Here is a 20781-nt window from a genome sequence, read left to right as displayed (position 1 = left end):
GCGAACATCAAAGAGTGAGTAAATTTGCATCAGGTTTTAGACGCTTGAGCTGAAGAAGCTATAAAATCTGGACATTATGGTTCGAGAAGTGAAAGCAGAGGGAAATCTTACTGAAGTATTCAAGACTCAGAGATAGGGATGGATAAATTGAACTTGAAAAATGCTTTTAGTTGTCACACCTTAAAAGGTTGCACTGACTGAAGGTCAGAAAGAGACGAATAATTTAAACTAAATGTGTTTACACAGAGGGCGGTGAATGCGTGGAAATGTCTGCTGAGAGGAATACTGAAGTTGGATTATGTTGGCGTATTTAAGAACAAATGGGATGCAGTTGATTGATGGCTTGGAAAGGCTGAGTCATGTTTGATGTTTCCTATACTTTGTCACCAATGTAAAAGATCTTTCCAGCATTCACATTGAACAAGAGGATTTTATTGCAGAGTATGTGCTGAGTTAGCAGTGCGGCAATCTAAAATGGGCTTCAATGAGGATCATAAAAGGACTAGTCTCACAATAACGGTCAAATCTACTGCCAGTCATTTTGGCTTCCAGAAGAGGAGGCTGTGGAAGGAGCTTTTAGGCCTTTTTATTCTAAATGTTAACTGAATGTAACACTGATGAGCTGACAAATTGGTCTGCTTTTCACTTTAACAAAAATTCATAAAATCACACTCCTTCTGTTTTCCTCCATTCATGATCTGCAGATACCAAGAGTTAAAAAGAAAATGGATTGCTTCTTCTAGCAATAAAATACAGTACTCTGCTAACATTCCTGTCCATGTGTGTAAACATCTTTGTTTATTTAAACAGAAATGTATCGGAAACAATATTATTTGGGGTATATACAGTGCTTAGAACAAAGGTACCTAAATATCACAGATCAGCTTTGTTTAGTCAGTCCACATTCATAACATCGAGTTATCCGTTGGAGCAGTGGTCCAGATAGCACCCACCAAAGGTAGGTAGAAGCAATAAGGTAATCCGTTAACGCAGATCACTTATAATCAGGAGAAAGAAGATTCTTTCAGACCATTACCTTGGATTGGATTCTTGATCAAGAACTGAAAGGACCTATTAACACAATGAAAAACACAATACTCAAACAATATACATGACAACATCACAGGCTTTGTTTGCTGTAATTCTACAATGACTATGGCAGCTCCCTTCGTTAGCTTTGCTATTTGACCAACCCAGCCTAGATTCCTCCATAATTGGGATTGAGGCTGTGAAAAATGGCTGTGATCAGGCATATCGCTGCTTCCCTATCTGACTCACATTTGCCCTCATCTCTCCCCTCCTCCTGCTTGTAAAATTTGACAGAAGAGTACGCTTGGCATTTTGATTATTTTCCTTCTCTCTAACATGGTCAGTGGTGCTTCCATGTGGCTGACTGATGGGAGATTGCCAATAGTCTCACTGTCTCCCTCTACTTTGACTTCTATTTGTTGGATGTGCTCCACAAAAAGGAAACACATTTACTGATATTGCATTAATGGCTTCTCTGATTTCCCCCCCCCTTGCCCTATTATAATGGGAATTCAACTGGGAGCCTACCCTATATAATGGCACTGTTGGATGAATTTCCATTTCATGATTTATGCACATACCAGGAATGAGAGTCCAGGGCAGTATGAAGACAGTCTTGCATTGACAAAGTAGCTCTCATGTAGCTGTGACAAAAAAGGTTCAGTATGCTTGTTTCAAATTTTTGTTAATATTCCAAAGCACTATCAGAAGAGCAAAGAGTTCTCTAAATATTTTATAATTAATAAAAAGTGATTTAGAGAATCTTGTAGACAAATAAGATGTTATTTAAATTTGTGTTTTTTTTTCTCCAAATTCCTTTCCAATGGTACTGCAAATTCAGATTAACCAGTAATTTCTTTTCTTGCTGTTTATTCAGATAAATAATCGTGTTATGTACATAACAACAGAGTCTAAACTTCACTATAACTCATAACATGTATACTACTGTGAGCTCAACACTTCAACATAAGGAGAAAATCAGTCATGGCCTCTCAGTCCTAGGATTATCCACAATGGCTAGCACTGCTGCCTCACAGTACCATGAACTCGGGCTCGATTCCGGCCTTGGGCGACTGTCTGTTTGGAGTCTGTATCTTCTCCATGTGTCTACGTGGGTTTCCTCCCGGCACTCCGGTTTCCTCCCACAGTCCAATAATGTGCAGGTTAGTTGAATTGGCCATGCTAAATTGCCCATTGTGTTCAGGGGTGTGTAGGTTTGGCGCATTAGTTAGGGATAAATATAGGGTAGGGGGGAATGGGTCTGAGTGGGTTACTCTTTGGATGGTCGGTGTGGGCATGTTGGGCTGAAGGGCCTGTTTCCACATTGGACTGATTTTACTCTATTTGATTCTAAGGTTCTAAGACCCTCTGTCAACTATGGATGGACAACTGTGCTTAGATGTGGCCATGGCACACTTTGTCAAACAGTTTACATGCAAATAATCGTATTGGCTACATATTAGATGGGCATGTGCCAATAAAATAGTAGCCGAGGAAGGAATGCCTTCACTGGAGGAGAAAAATTGGCCAAAGGATGTTTATCACGACAGATTAATTATAATGTTTCTGCAAATTCTATGCCTGTGTTCTTCAGATAAAACAATCAGACTTACAGTTAGAAACCCACTTGCAGATTGGGTCTTGTGCTCATGCTGAACATCTGAACTCTGCTGTGGTTTGAAGATGCATTTGAATGACTAGCTATTAACTTACGAAATCAAATTGTGCATTCAGATCCCTTTGCCTGCAACTTGTTTCTGTGAAAGTCTGTGTTGATACTTGTACTTTTCCACAGACTCCATTCCAGAGCTCAGAGTATGACATGGCAAAAGGAATGTGAGGAATCAGGAATCTACAGCTTCCCGGAGGCACTTACTTATACAGGTTTCTATTTGCCAATTCTATAGTTTGGGATTGTTGCTGCACCAGACACCCCTCTGCTGTAAGAAACATATTGCCAGCATGATGTGAATGCGTAACAATTATTAGAATGAATATCCTTCTCAGGAGTATCTGGAGACCCCATCCCTGCATGCTAGCTGTGAACAGCATGAATTTTCTAAAGGTTCTGCTACTGTGCACTGACTGTACATCCCCCATACTAATTTTCAGTTATTTCGAACAGGAGGTTTTTAAAAGACAAACATTTTTGTTATCTCACAATGAACTGCTCAGACCATCAGATGCCCTTGCTTGGTACATTTTCCCCATTTCCTTCAGAATAAAGAAAGGATACAAAGGTTGCTCACTAACCTTTTTCCTCTTCCACACATGCAGTACAGTTAAGTCACTGATCTTGTCTGAGAAAGGTTACAACAACAAATGGCTTATTCTGCCTGGGTGCAGGTTGTCTAGGCACACTTCTGACAGTGTGTAGGAGATGTGGTTAGTAGGGAGTATAACATCATACCTGTGGTTTGAGAACTATAGATGTGAATTGACAGTTCAGTCTTGCTTTTCAACATAATTTGCTTTAATGGCCATAGTCGTATTATACAGGAAAGGAAAATATATTGGTGTGGGAGCAGGTTTTGGCTATGCTGAAGCTCCAACATCTAGCACAGTAGGCCAAGGTTGGTTTGTACCTTCAATTTCTCCACTGCCCACCACTAATGCACTCTCAGGCTCAGTTTAACGACTTTGACAAGAAGGCAAAAATTCACCATGGTACTGTTGGAAAAGACAATGACACGCTGCAGTATATTTTCATTGGAATCTAGAGGTGCTGTATCAGCAACTTTATGCTCTCAACCAATGTGCTGCTCTGTTGTAACATGTCAATGGTGGGCAGCCAATAAAGGTGCTTTTTACAGACACTCTTCACATCCACTAGGTAGTTTCTGGTGCCCCTGCCAAGGTTGAAGCCTGGGGAATCCACCTCCATCCAGGTCAGGTGGCAGTCTGGAGTCCTGGGCAATACTTTATTTAATTTTTAATTCCCAACTTCACTCCTTCTGCCAGAAGATTAGAGCTGTGGCATAGGTCATTCTTTGGAGCTTTTCACACACACAATGGGCCCACTGGTCTCCTTCTGCACTAAGATTAGATTCCCTACAGTATGGAAACAGGCCGTTTGGCCCAACAAGCCCACACCAACCCTCCAAAGAGTACACCACCCAGACTTATTCCCCTACCCGAGTAGGGGAATATCCCTGACTAGTGCACCTAACACAATGGGCAATTTAGCATGGCCAATTCACCTGACCTGCACATCTTTGGACTGTGGGAGGAAACCAGAGCACCCAGGGGAAACCCATATAGACACAGGGAGAATGTGCAAACTCCACACAGACAGTTGCCTGAGGTGGGAATCGAACTCAGGTCCCTGGTGCTGTGAGGCAACAGTGTTAACCACTGAGCCACTGTGCACCCCAACTTAACAATTTTGTGATTGGAAAGATTTCCTCTCCACAATGCTGGTCTGGCAGCTATGGCTACATTAGATTTTAAAATATTGATTTGGAGGAGCCAGTGTTGGAGTGGGGTGGACAAAGTTAAAAATCACACAACACCAGGTTATAGTCCAACCTGCTGGATTATAACTTGGCATTGTGTGACTTTTAACTTTAAAAATACTGGACAGTGTTCAGGGTGGACCTCCATCTTGAAGCGTCCTCTCATTCGCTCACCGATTGTGGGGCTGTCATTCTTGCAGGTGCTGGATGGTCTCCATCTCACTGTCTTCAATTGGATTGGGGTCCTGGAGCTAATCACTTAATTCTTCAAAATCTCCCCCTGGGTGTCACTGGTGGTTCTTGACCTACATTGCAGCTGGCTGACAGGATTGTGATAAAAATACTGTCTGTGCTTTTAGTAACCATTAGAATAGCAGTCCTTTAGGTGAGACACCTAGTGTGCCAGTATCTCTAGAGCCAGATCCCATAGGTGGTCACATGTTCAGGAAGATGGTATTGCAGGGTTGGTGAATTAGCTTAAAATGGCATCCCAGGTACTCCTTCTTTCCTCTACCCTGAGATTCCCCTGTCTGCAGTCTTTGCTGCTTCTCCTCAGCATACTACAAACCAAGAGGCAATGCAACCACAGTCCCCACACCTATTTCAGTCTGTGTGGACAGATCACTAAATTCACCGTGCTGTTTGCTGTTTGACACTCCCTCCCAAATCCAGCAACTCACCACAATACCTCCAATAACACCGCCCAATACTTACACAAACTTTGCAGAAGGAGGCAACATCACGTCACCAGCAAGTTGCACTGCTGACCCTTTGTGCTGGACACCATAAGAACATAAGATATATAGGAGCAGAATTTGGCCATTGAATCTGGTCTACCATTCAGCCATGGCTGATACTTTTCTCAAACCCATTCTCCTGTCTTCTTCCCATAACCTTTGAGCTCCATACTAATCAAGAACTTATCTGTTTTAAAGACAATCAATGACTTGGCCTCCAAAACTTTCTGTAGCAATGACTTCCCCAAATTCACCACACTCTGGCTGAAAGGATTCCTCCTCATCTCAGTTCTAAAGAGTCATCCCTTCACTCTGAGGCTGTGTCCTTCGATCCTACTCTCTCCTACTAGTGGAAACATCTTCTGTCTCCAGGCCTCTCAGTATTCTGTATGTTACTTTGAGATCCCCCTCATCCTTCTAAACTCCATTGAGTATGGAGCCCAAATCTTCAACCACTCCTAACATGACAAGCCCTTCATTTCTGGGGTCATTCTTATGAGCTTCTTCTGGACCCCTTCCAAGGGTAGCACATCCTTCATTAGATACAGGGGCCCAAAACTGCTTATTATACTCCAAATACAGACTGACCAGCACCCTGGTTTAGCAGTACATTCCTTCTCTTTTATTCTAATCCTCTTGAAATGAATGCTAAACACTGCACTTGCTTCTTTCTAAACAAACCGTCCCATGTTAGCCATTTCAGACAGATGACATGGGCCATTTGGACAGTCTCCATTCTCCACAGCAGTGGGTCCAGCTGAAATCAAAAGAAAATTCGAGAGAAGAAAGAAATTTGAGAAGTTATGATTGCTTACTGTTCTTAGCCATAATGCTGAGTGCGTTTGTTTGGTAAATGGTCCAGCTAAGCAGTTACTAATAGCACCACCTCATTCAGTCTTACTACTTGTGGGGATTGTTGGCCCAGTTTACATTCCAAACTCATTACCACTACCACCTAGAAGGACAAGAGCCAGAGATACATGGAACATCACCATTTGCGATTTCCCTCCAGACTACACTCTGTCCTGAATTGGAACAATATCACTGATCCTTCATTGTTGTTGGGTTAAAATCCTGGATCTCCAATTCTAATAGCATTGTCTTTACTCCCCAAAGTCTATAATGGTTCAAAAAGACACCACACTATCACCTTCCCCAAGGGTAATTAGGGATAAGCAATAAATGCTGGCCCAGCCAACGATGCCCACATTCCCTTGAATTACTTTTTAAAAAAATCCATGACTAAATACAACACTTCTCTGCAATTTTAACGTTTTTTAGGACAAAAGTCATCATTTGATAGAGTCAGAGTCATACAGAACAGAAACAGATCCTTCCATCCAACTCATATATGCCAACCAAGTTTCCCAAACTAAACTAGTTCCATTTGCCTGCGTTTGGTCCATATCCCTCTAAATATTTCCTAATCATGTACATATCCAAATATATCTTAAATGTTGTAACTGTACTTGTAACTTTCTCTGGCGGTTCATTCCACACGCTAACCTGATCCTATCTTTATGTATGGAGAGGGCAAGAGTATGAAAATAATAGTTTCTCATCTCACATTCCACCTTTCACCATCCAATATTGTATTTTTGAAATGTACGTAAAAACTGTGCACTGTTTGTCCTGAAACTGTGAAGCAGAGTTGGGCTGCATCCCATGTGTTTTTCTTTGCAGCCCAGCCTTTGAAATACTGGGCATTGTCCCCAGTATAGTATCAGGCTTAAGTAGGGCATTGATCACAGTTTATAGTAAGCTGCAGTTTTTCTCTCTAACTTTAATCTTACAGAAGGTACAAGATAAGGACATGGCCTCAGTAAGATTCCAGCAACAATAACTTTTCTCTACCATGGAGAATGCCTTTTGATCGATCAATAAAAACATTTGTACTCAACGGTGTTACCGTGTGGATTGAACAAAGCCACCAAAACGATAGTGTTAGGTGCCTCAAATGCATTTCATGAGATCCCTCAATAAATTTAAAACTTTACTGTTCATAAAAAACACAATGGTGATGATAATATATCCCATTTTCAGTCAAGGCAACTAGTGGATATTCACAATGATTTAATCTAATTTAAGTGAGCTTGTGTGATCTCTCTTGTTCTTTCCAATCGCTGCCTTGGCAGCTGTATTTGTAATTTGCTGCTGGTACTTTAAATAGTATATCATCCTTCTAATGAATTGTTTAGCATTTTTTCACTCTACAGCTACAAATTTCCATAACATTCTCCATGTTTATATTAAAAAATATATATAAATGTATAGCTGTTCATCGCACAGAGTGAAAACCCATGTCACTGTTGGGTTCAACCAAGACTCTGGAACAGATATCAGGTGGAACAACATACAGCTTTAAAATTGTGCTTCTAGTTGAAAATGAACAGCAAGCAGTTTTGCAGGAGTTCAGTGGGAGCATGGCTGGAAAGAAGTTCTTCGAAGGCTTATAGATTTTACAGAAAAAGTAGTTCAAGAGAAGATTGTCAAGATGCCTCAAGACTCTACCGCTGCAGTGGAGTTGGAAGAGGAAAGAATGAATATAGACACGAGACCACAGTCAGTGTGAAGATGATGTCGTGTGTCTCAGGGCTGGAGGAAGTTGGAAGTTACGTGAGCTGCGGACATCACATTCGCTGCCAATTGTAAATTTCCTCTGAACTGATGAATTGGCCTAGTAACCAGAGGTCAATTAAGAGTAGAAAATAAAATGGTTTTTACAACAATCAATGATGGCGGTGGTGGTGGTGGTGGTGGTTCAGAATTGACCACAAAACTAAGATTACCTAAATTTCAGGTGTATGAACTGAATTTAAGTTCTGAATTTAAATGATGGAAGTTGAATGCACATTCCAGAGTATTAGCTTGGGCTCTAGATTACTAGTCCAGTGACATTATCATAACACCACCATTGATTAGCATCCATGAAACCATATACTAGCATAACTCTACTACACATGAAAATGTCAAGAATACAATGCAAACCAATTAAGGGGCTTGTTGCATTGGTAAAGGTGCTATCTTTAAGATGAAGTGACAAGCCAAGGTGCAGTGACCACATTTTCAAAAGGCTATGAATATTTTGGGATGGCCTGAGGATATGAAAGGCATTTTGGTGGGGAAGCATCCTTTCAGGTGGTACCTGGTAACAAGGTAGGCGACTTATATCATTTGGCCTGTGGCAAAAGCAACTCATTCTTAAGTGAAACTGTGCAAATTACTGTCCATGACTGAGAATAGGTGACCGTAATATTTGCCTACTTAGAAGACTTCCCAGCTGCTGTTCAACAGATGTTCCATTAGCCACTTACTCTAGATGGGAAGTAGCTATTCATGTGCAGCAGGCATTTGGAAATCAGAACATGCCTTGGCCAGAAGAACAATGGGAGAAAATGGAAGAATGAAAATACCACTAACTGGTCCCTTGGGGAGGAAAAGGGATGAAAATATAAAATGGTTGAAGATGAAATACTAGAAGATATTTAAAAAGAAATTTGACATCATACTCCTCTGCTAATTAAATACCCAATATCAGACTGAACTATAGAAGAGCAGGATGGTCCTGGATCTGCTTGGTATTCTGAGCAGTGTTAGCTGATTTCAGATGCACATGTGGTTTTAGCGCATATAGACTGGTGAAGAAAGAATCAACCAGAGATTACGTCTATTCAATACTGGCATCCATGTCACTGCAGCTCAACACAAGTACAGGACAGGTAGGTCACAGAATTGAGGGGAAAAGATCTGTTCGACTCAGAAAATACATTGGACACGTTTCCTATCGGGGGAATTCTTCTTAAAACATTCACATGCTACATTACCAGAATATGATTTTCTTAATTCGTAAGGAGATTTCTTCTTTGTTAATGGAAATTTAGGCTTTCAACATAGTAAATGTTAATAATGTTGTGTATCATGCCTGATCCATTTTAATTTATTTGACTACAGCTAAGCACCTTCCATCTTATCAATAAATTTGAATCAAGTCAAACAGAATGTTTTAGAAGCACACAGCCAGCATGGCAGCATCCATGGAGAGATACTTAATGTTACAATTCTATGACCTGCTATTGCTAGATATTCTGAGTCTTTCCAACGTTTATGTTTTTACTCCAGATTTCCAGCATCTGCAGTATTTTAGCTTTGCAAATGTCTGCACAGGAAATGAACTGTGATTGCTTTCTATTATATTGTACTATATTCTCACCTTCCTTATTCTTATTTAGCAACTCGCTCTTTGAACGGTTTCTGTAACATGAAATATTTGAACTTGTTTTTGCAAATTTTTCAACATTTATCATCCAGGAAGAAATCTGGCCCTACATGATTAATAAAGCAAATAGTCACAGTAAATCTATAATATTTCAAATAAATCTTGAGCAGGATTCAGGGAAATTTTATTGCCTATAATAAACTAATTATTTGTTTCTGATTATCCCCCATTCCAGTGTGTGCTGGAAATGCAAAATGAAAATGCTCAAGATACTCAATAGATTTAGCAGCATTCACAGACAGAACACAAATTAATATTTCAGGTACATCAGAAAAGCATTTTTTCCCTTCAGATAACAATGCCTGAAAACGTCAACTTGTGTTTCTTCCATAGACATGGCCTGTTATAGAGTACAGCACGGAAAGAGGCCTTTCAGCCTATCGTGGCTATACCGGTCATCAAACATTTATCTATTCTAATCCTATTTTCTAGCACTTGACCCATAGCCTTGTATGGTATGGTATTTCAAGTGTTCATCTAAACAGCTCTTAAATGTCTTGAAGGTTCCTGTCTCTAAGATCTCTTAAGAGCAGTAAAGACCAGATATCTACAAAAGTTTGGGTGAAAAGAGGTTTCCCTCAAATTCCCTCAATATCTTAAAACTGAGTCCCTGGTTATTGACCCCTCTCCTAAAGGTAAAGGCTTCACCCAATATTTCCCTCAGAACTTTGTGCACCTCAATCAGAATCCCCTTATCTTTTTCCACGCTAAGGAAAACAACACCAGCCTATGTAGTTGCTATTCATAGCTGAGTTGCTCCAGCCAGACAATAACCTGGTGAATCTCTTCTGCACCTTCTCTCATGCAATCACATCCTTCCTGTAGTGTGGCCACATAGTACTCCAGCAGTGGTCTAAATTGCATTGTAAACAGCTTCACCATAACCTCCTCACTTTTGTGTTCAAAGTTATTGACTAATAAAGAAAAGTATCTCCCCTTCCTTCTTAACCACCTTATCTGCTTACCCTGCTGCCTTCAAACATCTATGGATATGCATACCAAGGTCCCTCTGTACTTGCTAGAGTCCTACTGTTCAATTTATACAGTAATCCCTTGTTTGGTTAGTCCTTCCAAAATACATCATCTCACACACTTTTCAGGATGAAATTCGATTTGTCACTGACCAACCCATCTGACCAGGCTGCCTATATTGTCTTGTAGTCTAAGGCTTTTCTCCTCGTTATTTATCACATCACAAATTTTCATGTCATCTGTGAACTCACTGATCATGCCTCTTACATTCACTTCTAGATCATTAACCGTACATAACAAATAGCAAGGAATCTCACACTGAACCCTGTGGTACATCATTGTACACAGGTTTCCAGTCACAAAAACACACTTTGACCACCACCCTCTGCTTCCTGCCACTAAGCCAATTTTGGATTCCATAATCTCTTAGCTACTTAACCAATTCCATGTGAAATCTTATCAAAAGCCTTAACAAAGACCATTTAGACTACATCATCTGCACTACCCTCATCTACACACAGTCACCTCCTCAGAAAATGAAACCAAATTTGTTAATGTGATCTCTCCTGACAAAGTCGTGCTGACTATCTTTGATTAATTTTTGTCTCTCCGAGTTGAGATTAAATCTGACCCTCAGATTTTCTTTTCCCCCCCAATAATTTCCCTACCACAGATGATAAACTTACTGGCTTGTAGTTTCCTAGTTTATCACTACATCCTTCCTGAATAATTGTACCACATCAACTGCTTTCCAGTCTGCTGGCACCCATCCTCTGGCCAGATAGGATTTGAAAATGGATGTTAGAATCCATGCAATCTCCTCTCTTGTCTCCCACAAGAGGCAAGAGAGATACATCTTGTCTACTTCTGAGGATTCATCCATTTTCAAGAGCCTACTGAAATCACTAATACCTCTTCTCTCTCTCTCTCAATGCTAATTCGTTCAAGTATACCATAGTTACCCTCCCTTGTTTCTATATCCACATCATTCTTCTCTACAGTACACACAAATGCGAAGTACTAATTTGGAACCTCAGCAATGTCTTCCAGCTTCACACAGACTGGTCAGTTTGGTCCCTAATGGATCGTACTCTTTCCCTAATTATTCTCTTGCCCCTAATTTCCATTGCTTTGAGCCTTTGGTATACTATATGTGACTTTTTTTCTCCTTATCCAATCCTGTAGATGCCTTGACATCCAGGGTTCTCTGGACATTCTGGTCTTACTCTTCACCTTTATGGGAACATGTTGCCCTGCACCCTTACTATTACCTTTTGAAACACACCCATTGCACCGATGTTGCTGCAAGCAGCTGCTCCCACACAACTTTGTCCTGTCTTATTTTATTGGCTTTCTCCTAGTTCAGGATCTTTACATCCAGTCTATCTTGGCCTTTATCCATAATTACCTTAAATTGCATGGAATTAGAGTCAGAGTTGAAAAGAGTTGAACAGCATGGAAACAGATCCTGCGGTCCAACTTGTCCATGCCGACCACACATGTTTAATCTAGTCCCATTTGCCAGCATTTAAAGCATATCCCTCTAAACCCTTGCTCATCATATACCCATCCAGATGCCTTTTAAATGTTGTAATTGTACCAGCCTCCACCATTCCTCTGGCAGTTCGGTCCACACACGCACAACCCTCTGCATGAAAAAGTTGTCCCTTAGATCCCTTAAATATTTTCCCTCTCACCTTAAACTTATGCCCTCTAATTTTGGACTGCCCTATCCCAGGGAAAAAGGCCTTGATTATTCACCCTATCCATGCCCTGTGTATTTTTATAAACCTCTATAAGATCACCCCTCAGCCTTCGACAATCCAGGGAAAAAAAGCCTCAGCCTATTCAGCCTCTCCCTCTGGCTGAAACCCTCCAAACCGGGTAACATCCTTGTAAATTTTTTCTGAACCCTTTCACAAGTTTCACAACATCCTTCCCATAGCAGGGAGACCAAAATTGGACATAGTATCCCAAAAGTGGCCTAACCGATGTCCTGCACAACTCTTATACTCAATGCACTGACCAATAAAGGCAAGTGTACCAAATGTCTTCTTCATTATCCTGTCTACCTGTGTCTCCACTTTCAAGGAATTATAAACCTGCACTCCAAGCTCTCTTTGTTTCACAACAGTCCCTAGGACTTTCCTATTAAGTGTATACACTGCACACTTATCTAAATTAAATGCCATCTGCCACTTCTCAGCCCATTGGTCCATCTGATTACCAAAAAGGTTCCCCACTACTACATTTACCACTAGCCTGGCTTCATTCCCTAAAATTAGGTCCAGCATTACCCCCGTTGGAGTTCTTTCTACTCACTGGATTATAAAGCTATCCTGGTAACATTTTAAGAACCCCTGGGCCTCTGACATTGTCTATCCAGTTAATATTGGGGAAGTTGAAATCCCGAGCTGAAAAATGCTTGGCTGGAAAAGCGCAGCAGGTCAGGCAGCATCCAAGGAGCAGGAGAATTGACGTTTCGGGCATAAGCCCTTCTTCAGGAATGAGGAGGGTGTGCCATGCAGGATAAGATAAAAGGTAGGGAGGAGGGACTTGGGGGAGGGGTGTTGGGAATGCGGTAGGTGGAAGGAGGTTAAGGTGAGGGCGATAGGCTGGAGAGGTCAGGAAGAAGATTGCAGGTCAAGAAGGCGGTGCTGAGTCCGAGGGTTGGGACTGAGATAAAGGTGGGGGGAGGGGAAATGAGAAAGCTGGAGAAATCTGCATTCATCCCTTGTGGTTGGAGGGTTCCTAGGCGGAAGTGCATTCATCCCTTGTGAAATCCCCCACTGTTACTGCACTATTATCTTTACACTTCTGAATTCTTCCTGCTGTATTGAATGCTTCCAGAAATTTCCACTAATGTTTTAGACTTACATCATCTGTACTTGTTTGTTTACATAATATTAGGAGAAAGTGAGGACTGCATATGCTGGGACCAGAGTTGAAAAGTGTGGTGCTGGAAAAGCACAGCAGGCCAGGCAGCATCTGAGGAGCAGGAGAATCGACGTTTCGGGCATAGGCCCTTCTTCAGGAATGAGGCTGGTGTGCCAAGCAGGCTGAGATAATCCGAGGGTTGAGATTGAGATGAGGTGGGGGGAGGGGAAATGTGGTTGGAGGGCTCCTAGGCGGAAGATGAGGCTCTCCTCCTCCAGGCGTCGTGTGGCCAGGGTCTGGCGATGGAGGAGGCCAAGGACCTGCATGTCCTTGGCAGAGTGGGAGGGGGAAGTGTTCAGCCACGGGGCGGTTGAGTTGTTTGGTGCGGGTGTCCCAGAGGTGTTTCCTGAAACGTTCCACAAGTAGGCGACCTGTCTCCCCAATGAAGAGGAGACCACATCGGGTGCAGCGGATACAGTAAATGATGTGTGTGGAGGTGCAGGTGAATTTGTGATGGATATGGAAGGATCCATTGGGGCCTTGGAGGGAGGTGAGGGGGAAGGTGTGGGCACAAGTTTTGCCCTTCTTGTGGTTGCAGGGGAAGGTGCCAGGAGTGGAGGTTGGGTTGGTGGGGGGGTGTGGACCTGACGAGGGAGTCGTGAAGGGAGTGGTCTTTCCGGAACGCTGATAAGGGTGAGGTCTGTTTGGAGGTGGCGGAAATGACAGGATGATTACGATGTATCCGGAGGTTGGTGGGGTGGAAGGTGGGGACCAGTGGGGTTCAGTCCTGGTGGCAATTGGAGGGGCGGGGTTAAAGGGCGGAGGAGCGGGAAGTGGAGGAGATGCGGCGGAGAGCATCGTCGACCACGTCGGAGGGGAAATTGCGGTCTTTGAAGAAGGAGGCCATCTGGGTTGTTCAGTATTGGAATTGGTCCTCCTGGGAGCAGATGCGGCGGAGGTGAAGGAATTCGGAATATGGGATGGCGTTTTTACAGGGGCCCCCACCGCTGCATGGACAACATCCACCACCGACCATGCAGCCTCTGTGATCGCCGTCCAGACAACCGACTCCACGATTGCCAGGAAGACCATCGCCGGCAGATACGCAGCCGCCGCTGCATCCACGGCAACCGGGACAATCGCTGTTTCTGCCCGGCGCACCACTTCCGCCCCCGGAGCTGCCGTCACCGCAGCCTCTTCCGCCCCCAGTGACGTCACTCACCTGCTCAAGGACCACACCGCACACTATGCCACTCCCACGTCGATCTCCGCCCCCACTCCCACCTCCAGCCCCACACCAGGTCCTAGCTCCCAGCCCTGCCGTATTTTCACCATCCCTCCAGACCTCCCACTCTGAGGATGAGTGATCAGTCCTCAGCAGAGGCATCACCTTCATCTCCCTGCGCCCCCGGATCAATGAGTTCGACACGCAGCTAGACATTGAGCATTTCTTTCGCCGCCTTCGCCTCTGCATCTACTTCTTCAACCAGGATTCTCGCCCACCCTCTGAAGACCCCTTCTCCCGCCTCCAACACACCCCAGCCACCTGGACACCCCGTGCTGGCCTCTTACCCGCCCTCGATCTCTTCATATCCAACTGCCGCCGCAACATTGACCGCCTCAATCTGTCCTCCCCTTTCACCCACTCCAACCTCTCACCCTCACAACGCGCAGCCCTCCACTCCAACCCCAATCTCACCTTCAAACCAGCAGACAAGGGAGGCGCGGTGGTAGTTTGGCGCACCGATCTTTACACTGCTAAAGCTAGACGCCAACTCGCGGACACCTCCTCCTACTGCCCCCTTGACCATAACCCCACCTCCCACCACCAAACCATCATCTCCCAGACCATCCATAACCTCATTACCTCAGGGGATCTCCCATCCACCGCCTCCAACCTCATAGTCCCACAACCCCGCACCGCCCGTTTCTACCTCCCGCCCAAAATCCACAAACCCGACTTCCCCGGCCGACCCATTTTCTCAGCCTGCTCCTGCCCCACCGAACTTATCTCTGCATACCTCGACACGGTCCTGTCCCCCTTAGTCCAAGAATTCCCCACCTACGTTCGGGACACCACCCATGCCCTCCACCTCCTCCATGATTTTTGCTTCCCTGGCCCCCAACGCCTTATCTTCACCATGGACATCCAGTCCCTGTACACTCCCATCCCCCATCATGAAGGCCTCAAAGCCCTCCGCTTCTTCCTCTCCCACTGACCCAACCAGTACCCTTCCACTGACACCCTCCTTCGACGGACTGAACTGGTCCTCATTCTTAACAGCTTCTCCTTCCAATCCTCCCACTTCCTCCAAACCAAAGGTGTAGCCATGGGCACCCGCATGGGCCCCAGCTATGCCTGCCTCTTCGTCGGATATGTGGAACAGTCCATCTTCCGCAGCTACACTGGCACCACCCCCCACCTTTTCCTCCGCTACATCGATGACTGTATCGGCGCTACCCCGTGCTCCCATGAGGAGGTTGAACAGTTCATCCACTTTACTAACACCTTCCACCCCGACCTCAAATTTATCTGGACCGTCTCAGACTCCTCCCTCTCCTTCCTAGACCTCTCCATTTCTATCCCGGGCGACCGACTCAATACAGACATTTACTACAAACCGACCGACTCCCACAACTACCTAGATTACACCTCCTTCCACCCAGCCCACTGTAAAAACGCCATCCCATATTCCCAATTCCATCGCCTCCGCCACATCTGCTCCCAGGAGGACCAATTCCAATACTGAACAACCCAAATGGCCTCCTTCTTCAAAGACCGCAATTTCCCCTCTAACATGGTCGACGATGCTCTCCACTGCATCTCCTCCACTTCCCGCACCTCTGCCCTTGAACCCCGCCCCTCCAATCACCACCAGGACAGAACCCCACTGGTCCCCACCTTCCACCCCACCAACCTCCGGATACATCGTATCATCCTCCGTCATTTCCGCCACCTCCAAACAGACCCCACCCCCAAACAGACCCCACCCTTATCAGCGTTCCGGAGAGACCATTCCCTCCGCGACTCCCTCGTCAGGTCCACATCCCCCACCAACCCAACCTCCACTCCCGGCACCTTCCCCTGCAACCGCAAGAAGGGCAAAACTTGCGCCCACACCTCCCCCCTCAACTCCCTCCAAGGCCCCAATGGATCCTTCCATGTCCGTCGCAAATTCACCTGCACCTCCACACACATCATTTACTGTATCCGCTGCACCCGATGTGATCTCCTCTACATTGGGGAGACAGGCCGCCTATTTGCGAAACGTTTCAGGGAACACCTCTGAGACACCCGCACCAACCAACCCAACCGCTCCGAGGTCCTTGGCCTCCTCCATCGCCAGACCCTGGCCACATGACGCCTGGAGGAAGAGTGCCTCATCTTCCACCTAGGAACCCTCCAACCACACGGGATGAATGTAGATTTCTCCAGCTTCCTCATTTCCCTTCCCCCCACCTTATCTCAGTCCCAACCCCCGGATTCAGCACCACCCTCTTGACCTGCAATCTTCTTCCCGACCTCTCCGCCCCCACCCCCTCTCCGGCCTATCATCCTCACCTCCTTCCACCTATTGTATTCCCAGCGCCCCTTCTCCAAATTCCCCCCACCCCTCACCTTTTATCTCAGCCCGCTTGGCACACCAGCCTCATTCCTGAAGAAGGGCCTATGCCCGAATTGTCGCTTCTCCTGCTCCTCGGATGCTGCCTGGCCTGCTGCGCTTTTCCAGCAATACATTTTTCACCTCCGTTTATATAATATTGTCCGGTTTCTCTATTGTTAAGCCCTGGATATAACCAGTTTCTTCCTTGTTATATTGTGCTTATTCTTTATTTTATCAACTGCTTTGCCCTTTACCCACAATTCTTCCAAAGTTAATTTTCATTGCTGACTCCCCAGGGCCACAACACTAAAACTTTGATCGGAAATTCCAATAGTTTGAACTGTCAGATAGTTAGTGTTTTTGTGGTAATGGCTCCTACCTCTCTTATGCTTTCTGCCAAACATCCCAATTATTCTCTCTTCCACATTACAGTACAGTATTATAAATTTCACCACTTATGTTTCAATGTCATTCCCTACTCTGCTGAGCACAATAACTGATATTTGGACAGGACTGACCAGCAGGAGAAAGTGAGGACTGCAGATGCTGAGGATCAGAGCTGAAAATGTGTTGCTGGAAAAGTGCAGCAGGTCAGGCAGCATCCAAGGAGCAGGAGAAGGGCTCATGCCCGAAACGTTGATTCTCCTGCTCCTTGGATGCTGCCTGACCTGCTGCGCTTTTCCAGCAACACATTTTCAGGATTGACCAGCACACTGGCATCTCATTGAAATGACTCATTTTACCACAACTTGGTAAAAGATGAATATTAAGGGGCACTTCAGAACGAGTTACTTCTCTTGACAGAGACCATACTTTTTAGTTTTTGTTTCTAATGCTATAACAAAAATATGTAATTTTCAGAAGCTACTGAATAGCGATCAGGTGGGGAAAACATTGATGCATTTCCCCCACTTCCTGTGCAAAGTACATTTACAAATAATTGATGTCATTCTCCAAATAGCTCATTACAGACTAGAGATCAAACCTAAGTATTTTCTTCATGACCTGCACAGTTAAGTAACACACAATATTGAATAAGAGTCTTTGGACTCAAAACATTAGTTCTATTCTTTCTCCAAGTTGCTGCCAGACCTGCTGAGTTTCTCCAGCATTTTCTGTTTTAATTTAAATAACATTTCAAATGTGGCTTTGTTAAAAGGTGTGAATAAGTACCGAAGATTGACTATCACCCATATCTCTTAAGCTAACAACTGCCATCTATACAAGCTTGTACTGGAAGGTGAATAATGGATATAGTATCTTGTGTAATCACAGAGCAGTAATCTAATCAAGTGGTGTTAAAACTGATGGTTTAGATAACTGTCATCTGAATTCTGAAATTAAGTTACTGCCTTGAAACTTCCCCAAATTGTTAGCTTTGGAAAAAAATAAAAATTATAAAACTATTCATGGGGTGATTTTATTCAATTTCAAGTCAACTGCAGTGCTAACAGGTATTAGAGCAGAAGGTGGTTGACAGTGTACCTCATGGTGTTGATACACCAATTGAATGATTAACAATCATGCTGCAATCCTAACCAAGAAGTACAGTACTTTGCAATAAGTAACTATACATTTCTACTGATACATATAACAAAGAGCACCAATGCACACCCTTTCAAATTTCCAAGCACACTCAACATGTTACACTGTGACATGTGCTTTCAGGAAGACCTGTGTAATGTTATTACAACAAACAGTACTTGCAATCCCTCTCCGGGCACTTATTTCCACTGGTACACTATTTTCTTTCAGTTGTTTAACTTCATCTTAATTGCTTAGCTCTATCTTCATGTGGTTTCCTTCAATTTAGCAAACAAAATCCGGACTCCAGCGGTCTACTTGGTATCAAAACTTCCATATGACCTCTTCTCCGATTCCCCTGGCGTTTGTGTCAAAATCTGAATTCGCCTGAATTTGCGACATTCTCTCCGATTAAACACCCTTGGCTCCCTCTCCCTCTCAGGTACAGTACCTCACTGTCTCTGATTCAGTCTATGTGCAGTTGGGGTGGGCGGATCGATGCACCTTTCATCCAGTCACTTACCTGGTTTCGACGTCGGTACCGCCTCCTGGAATCTGAAAGCGTTCAGCCTGGAAAAAAACGCAACTTTTACCTCCAGCACCTCACCCAACTGAAATCTGAATTTTTCCACATATCTGTATATACGTTTGCTTTTTTTTTGGAAATTCCCTAATCATACATTGCTTTTGCGCCCACCCATGGTGTAGTCTGTTTTTTTTGAGTAAAGGGGTTTTGATTTTATTCCCCCCCACCCCCCCACGCTTTATGCAGCCCTGCAAGTCTCATGTAGAGCAGGGTTACCGTGGGACTGCACTCATCGCACCGGTTCTGCAGAAAGTCGAAAAGAGGAATTACCTGTAGCCCAGGTTCTGCACCGACTTGAAAGTCCAGTTTCGCAAGAGGAGCCGGAGAAATATGTCACAGGAGACGGACAAGTAAGTGAACCTACTGGTTCTGTCTGTCTCTTTTATCCTCGGCTTTATCTTTAATGGTCTCTTGTCTTCAACCAACAACCAACCCCCCCCCCCCCCCCCCAATTCTCCTCAACTCGACAAACCGGTGTCTTTATACACACACCAGACCTGAATTGTGATTATTATCAACATATTTTTGAGATCCTTTCAAGCGATCATCCTGGATTCCGATGATACAAAGAGCGTTTTCCAAGTCCTATTCCTCACCCCCCCCCCATCGGCCATTTTCTGCTGGGACATGGGAAGGGGGGGGGGCTGTTTTCAAACTGAGTTTGCGCCCTCCCCAACGGAGGAGGTGAACTTGGTTGAGTTTGGTCTTGAGTCAATGGTCTGTACCCCCGCGGGTGTTGGGGATGGGGCGGGGTTATGGAGGCACCCGACTCCCCCAGGACCTGTGCTGCTCACCTTGGACTCGGCTGCACTTTTCCGCCGGGCCCCTCACCTGTAACTCGGCTGCATTTTCTGCCCTGGTGCCAGGCTCCTATTTCTGCAACTCGACTTCAACCCCCTTCGTTCCACTCACCCACCCCCACGTGACCCAATTCCCCTACACCCCTCACTCCCACCTAAAAACCTCGACCACCTCATCCTCCTCCCTCTCCTCACTCTTGCCCCCCCACCCGTCGATGCCCCTCTCTCTTCCTCCTGCCCCACGTTGATCCCCATCCTCCACACCACCCTTCACCTCATCCTTCCCGTTTCATCCTTGTCTTCTCCCCCTTCAAGTTGACAGAGTCATACAGCACAAAAACAGACGCTTTATTCCAACCAGTCCATGCTGAACATAATTCCAAACTAAACTAGTCCCATCTGCCTGCTCCCGCCCCATATTCCTCCAAACTTTATCTATTCATTTATCTATCCAAACGTTTTTTAAATGTTGTAATTAGACCTGCATCCACTACTTTCTCAGGAAGTTCATTGCACGTGTTCATTCCCTCTGTAAAAAATCTCATTTCTTTTTTCAAATCTCTCTCTTCTCACCTTAAAAATGTGATCCCTTGTCTTGAAATCCCCCATCCTAGGGAAAAGACAACTACCATTAACTCTTATCTATACCTCTCATTATTTTATAAACTTCTATCAGATCACCTCTCAAACCCCAAGCTGCAGTGAAAAAAGTCCCAGCCTATCCAGCCTTTTTTTAAATGGAGTTTGCTAATGTTTTTAAAATGAGAAGAGATCAACACATACACACCCTCTTCCATACGTGAAGTAATTTGAAACCCTGACTATTACAACTATTATTCTTACATATATCTGAGATGTCTGTACATATTTGTAGCTCAGTTTCCCTCTGACTATTGGGGAGCCAATCTCATCAAGATGAT

General features: G+C 44.4%; 1 protein-coding gene and 1 long non-coding RNA gene across 2 annotated transcripts in view; one reads left to right on the top strand and one right to left on the bottom strand.

The window, feature by feature from the left end:
- Positions 1-492: 492 nt before the first annotated feature.
- LOC122549158 (uncharacterized) lies at positions 493-19467 on the bottom strand. The gene is made up of 3 exons (XR_006311437.2): positions 19332-19467; positions 18999-19045; positions 493-1071 (listed from the first exon to the last, which is right to left on the bottom strand). It is a non-coding gene; the product is annotated as an uncharacterized LOC122549158 (long non-coding RNA).
- Positions 19057-20781, top strand: part of LOC122549157 (grainyhead-like protein 2 homolog) — a 153566-nt gene continuing 151841 nt past the window's right edge. Inside the window, exon 1 of the mRNA XM_043688500.2 lies at positions 19057-19411. Within this exon, the coding sequence (XP_043544435.1) occupies positions 19392-19411 (20 nt within the window). The 5' untranslated portion in view covers positions 19057-19391. The remainder of the gene's footprint in view (positions 19412-20781) is intronic.

Source organism: Chiloscyllium plagiosum, unplaced genomic scaffold (assembly GCF_037043375.1).
Source record: "Chiloscyllium plagiosum isolate Xiang-an unplaced genomic scaffold, Cpla_swu_hap1 HiC_scaffold_4, whole genome shotgun sequence".
Taxonomy (NCBI): Eukaryota; Metazoa; Chordata; class Chondrichthyes; order Orectolobiformes; family Hemiscylliidae; genus Chiloscyllium; species Chiloscyllium plagiosum.
Note: the sequence above shows the minus strand (reverse complement) of the source record. Positions and strands in the feature narration are given on the sequence as shown.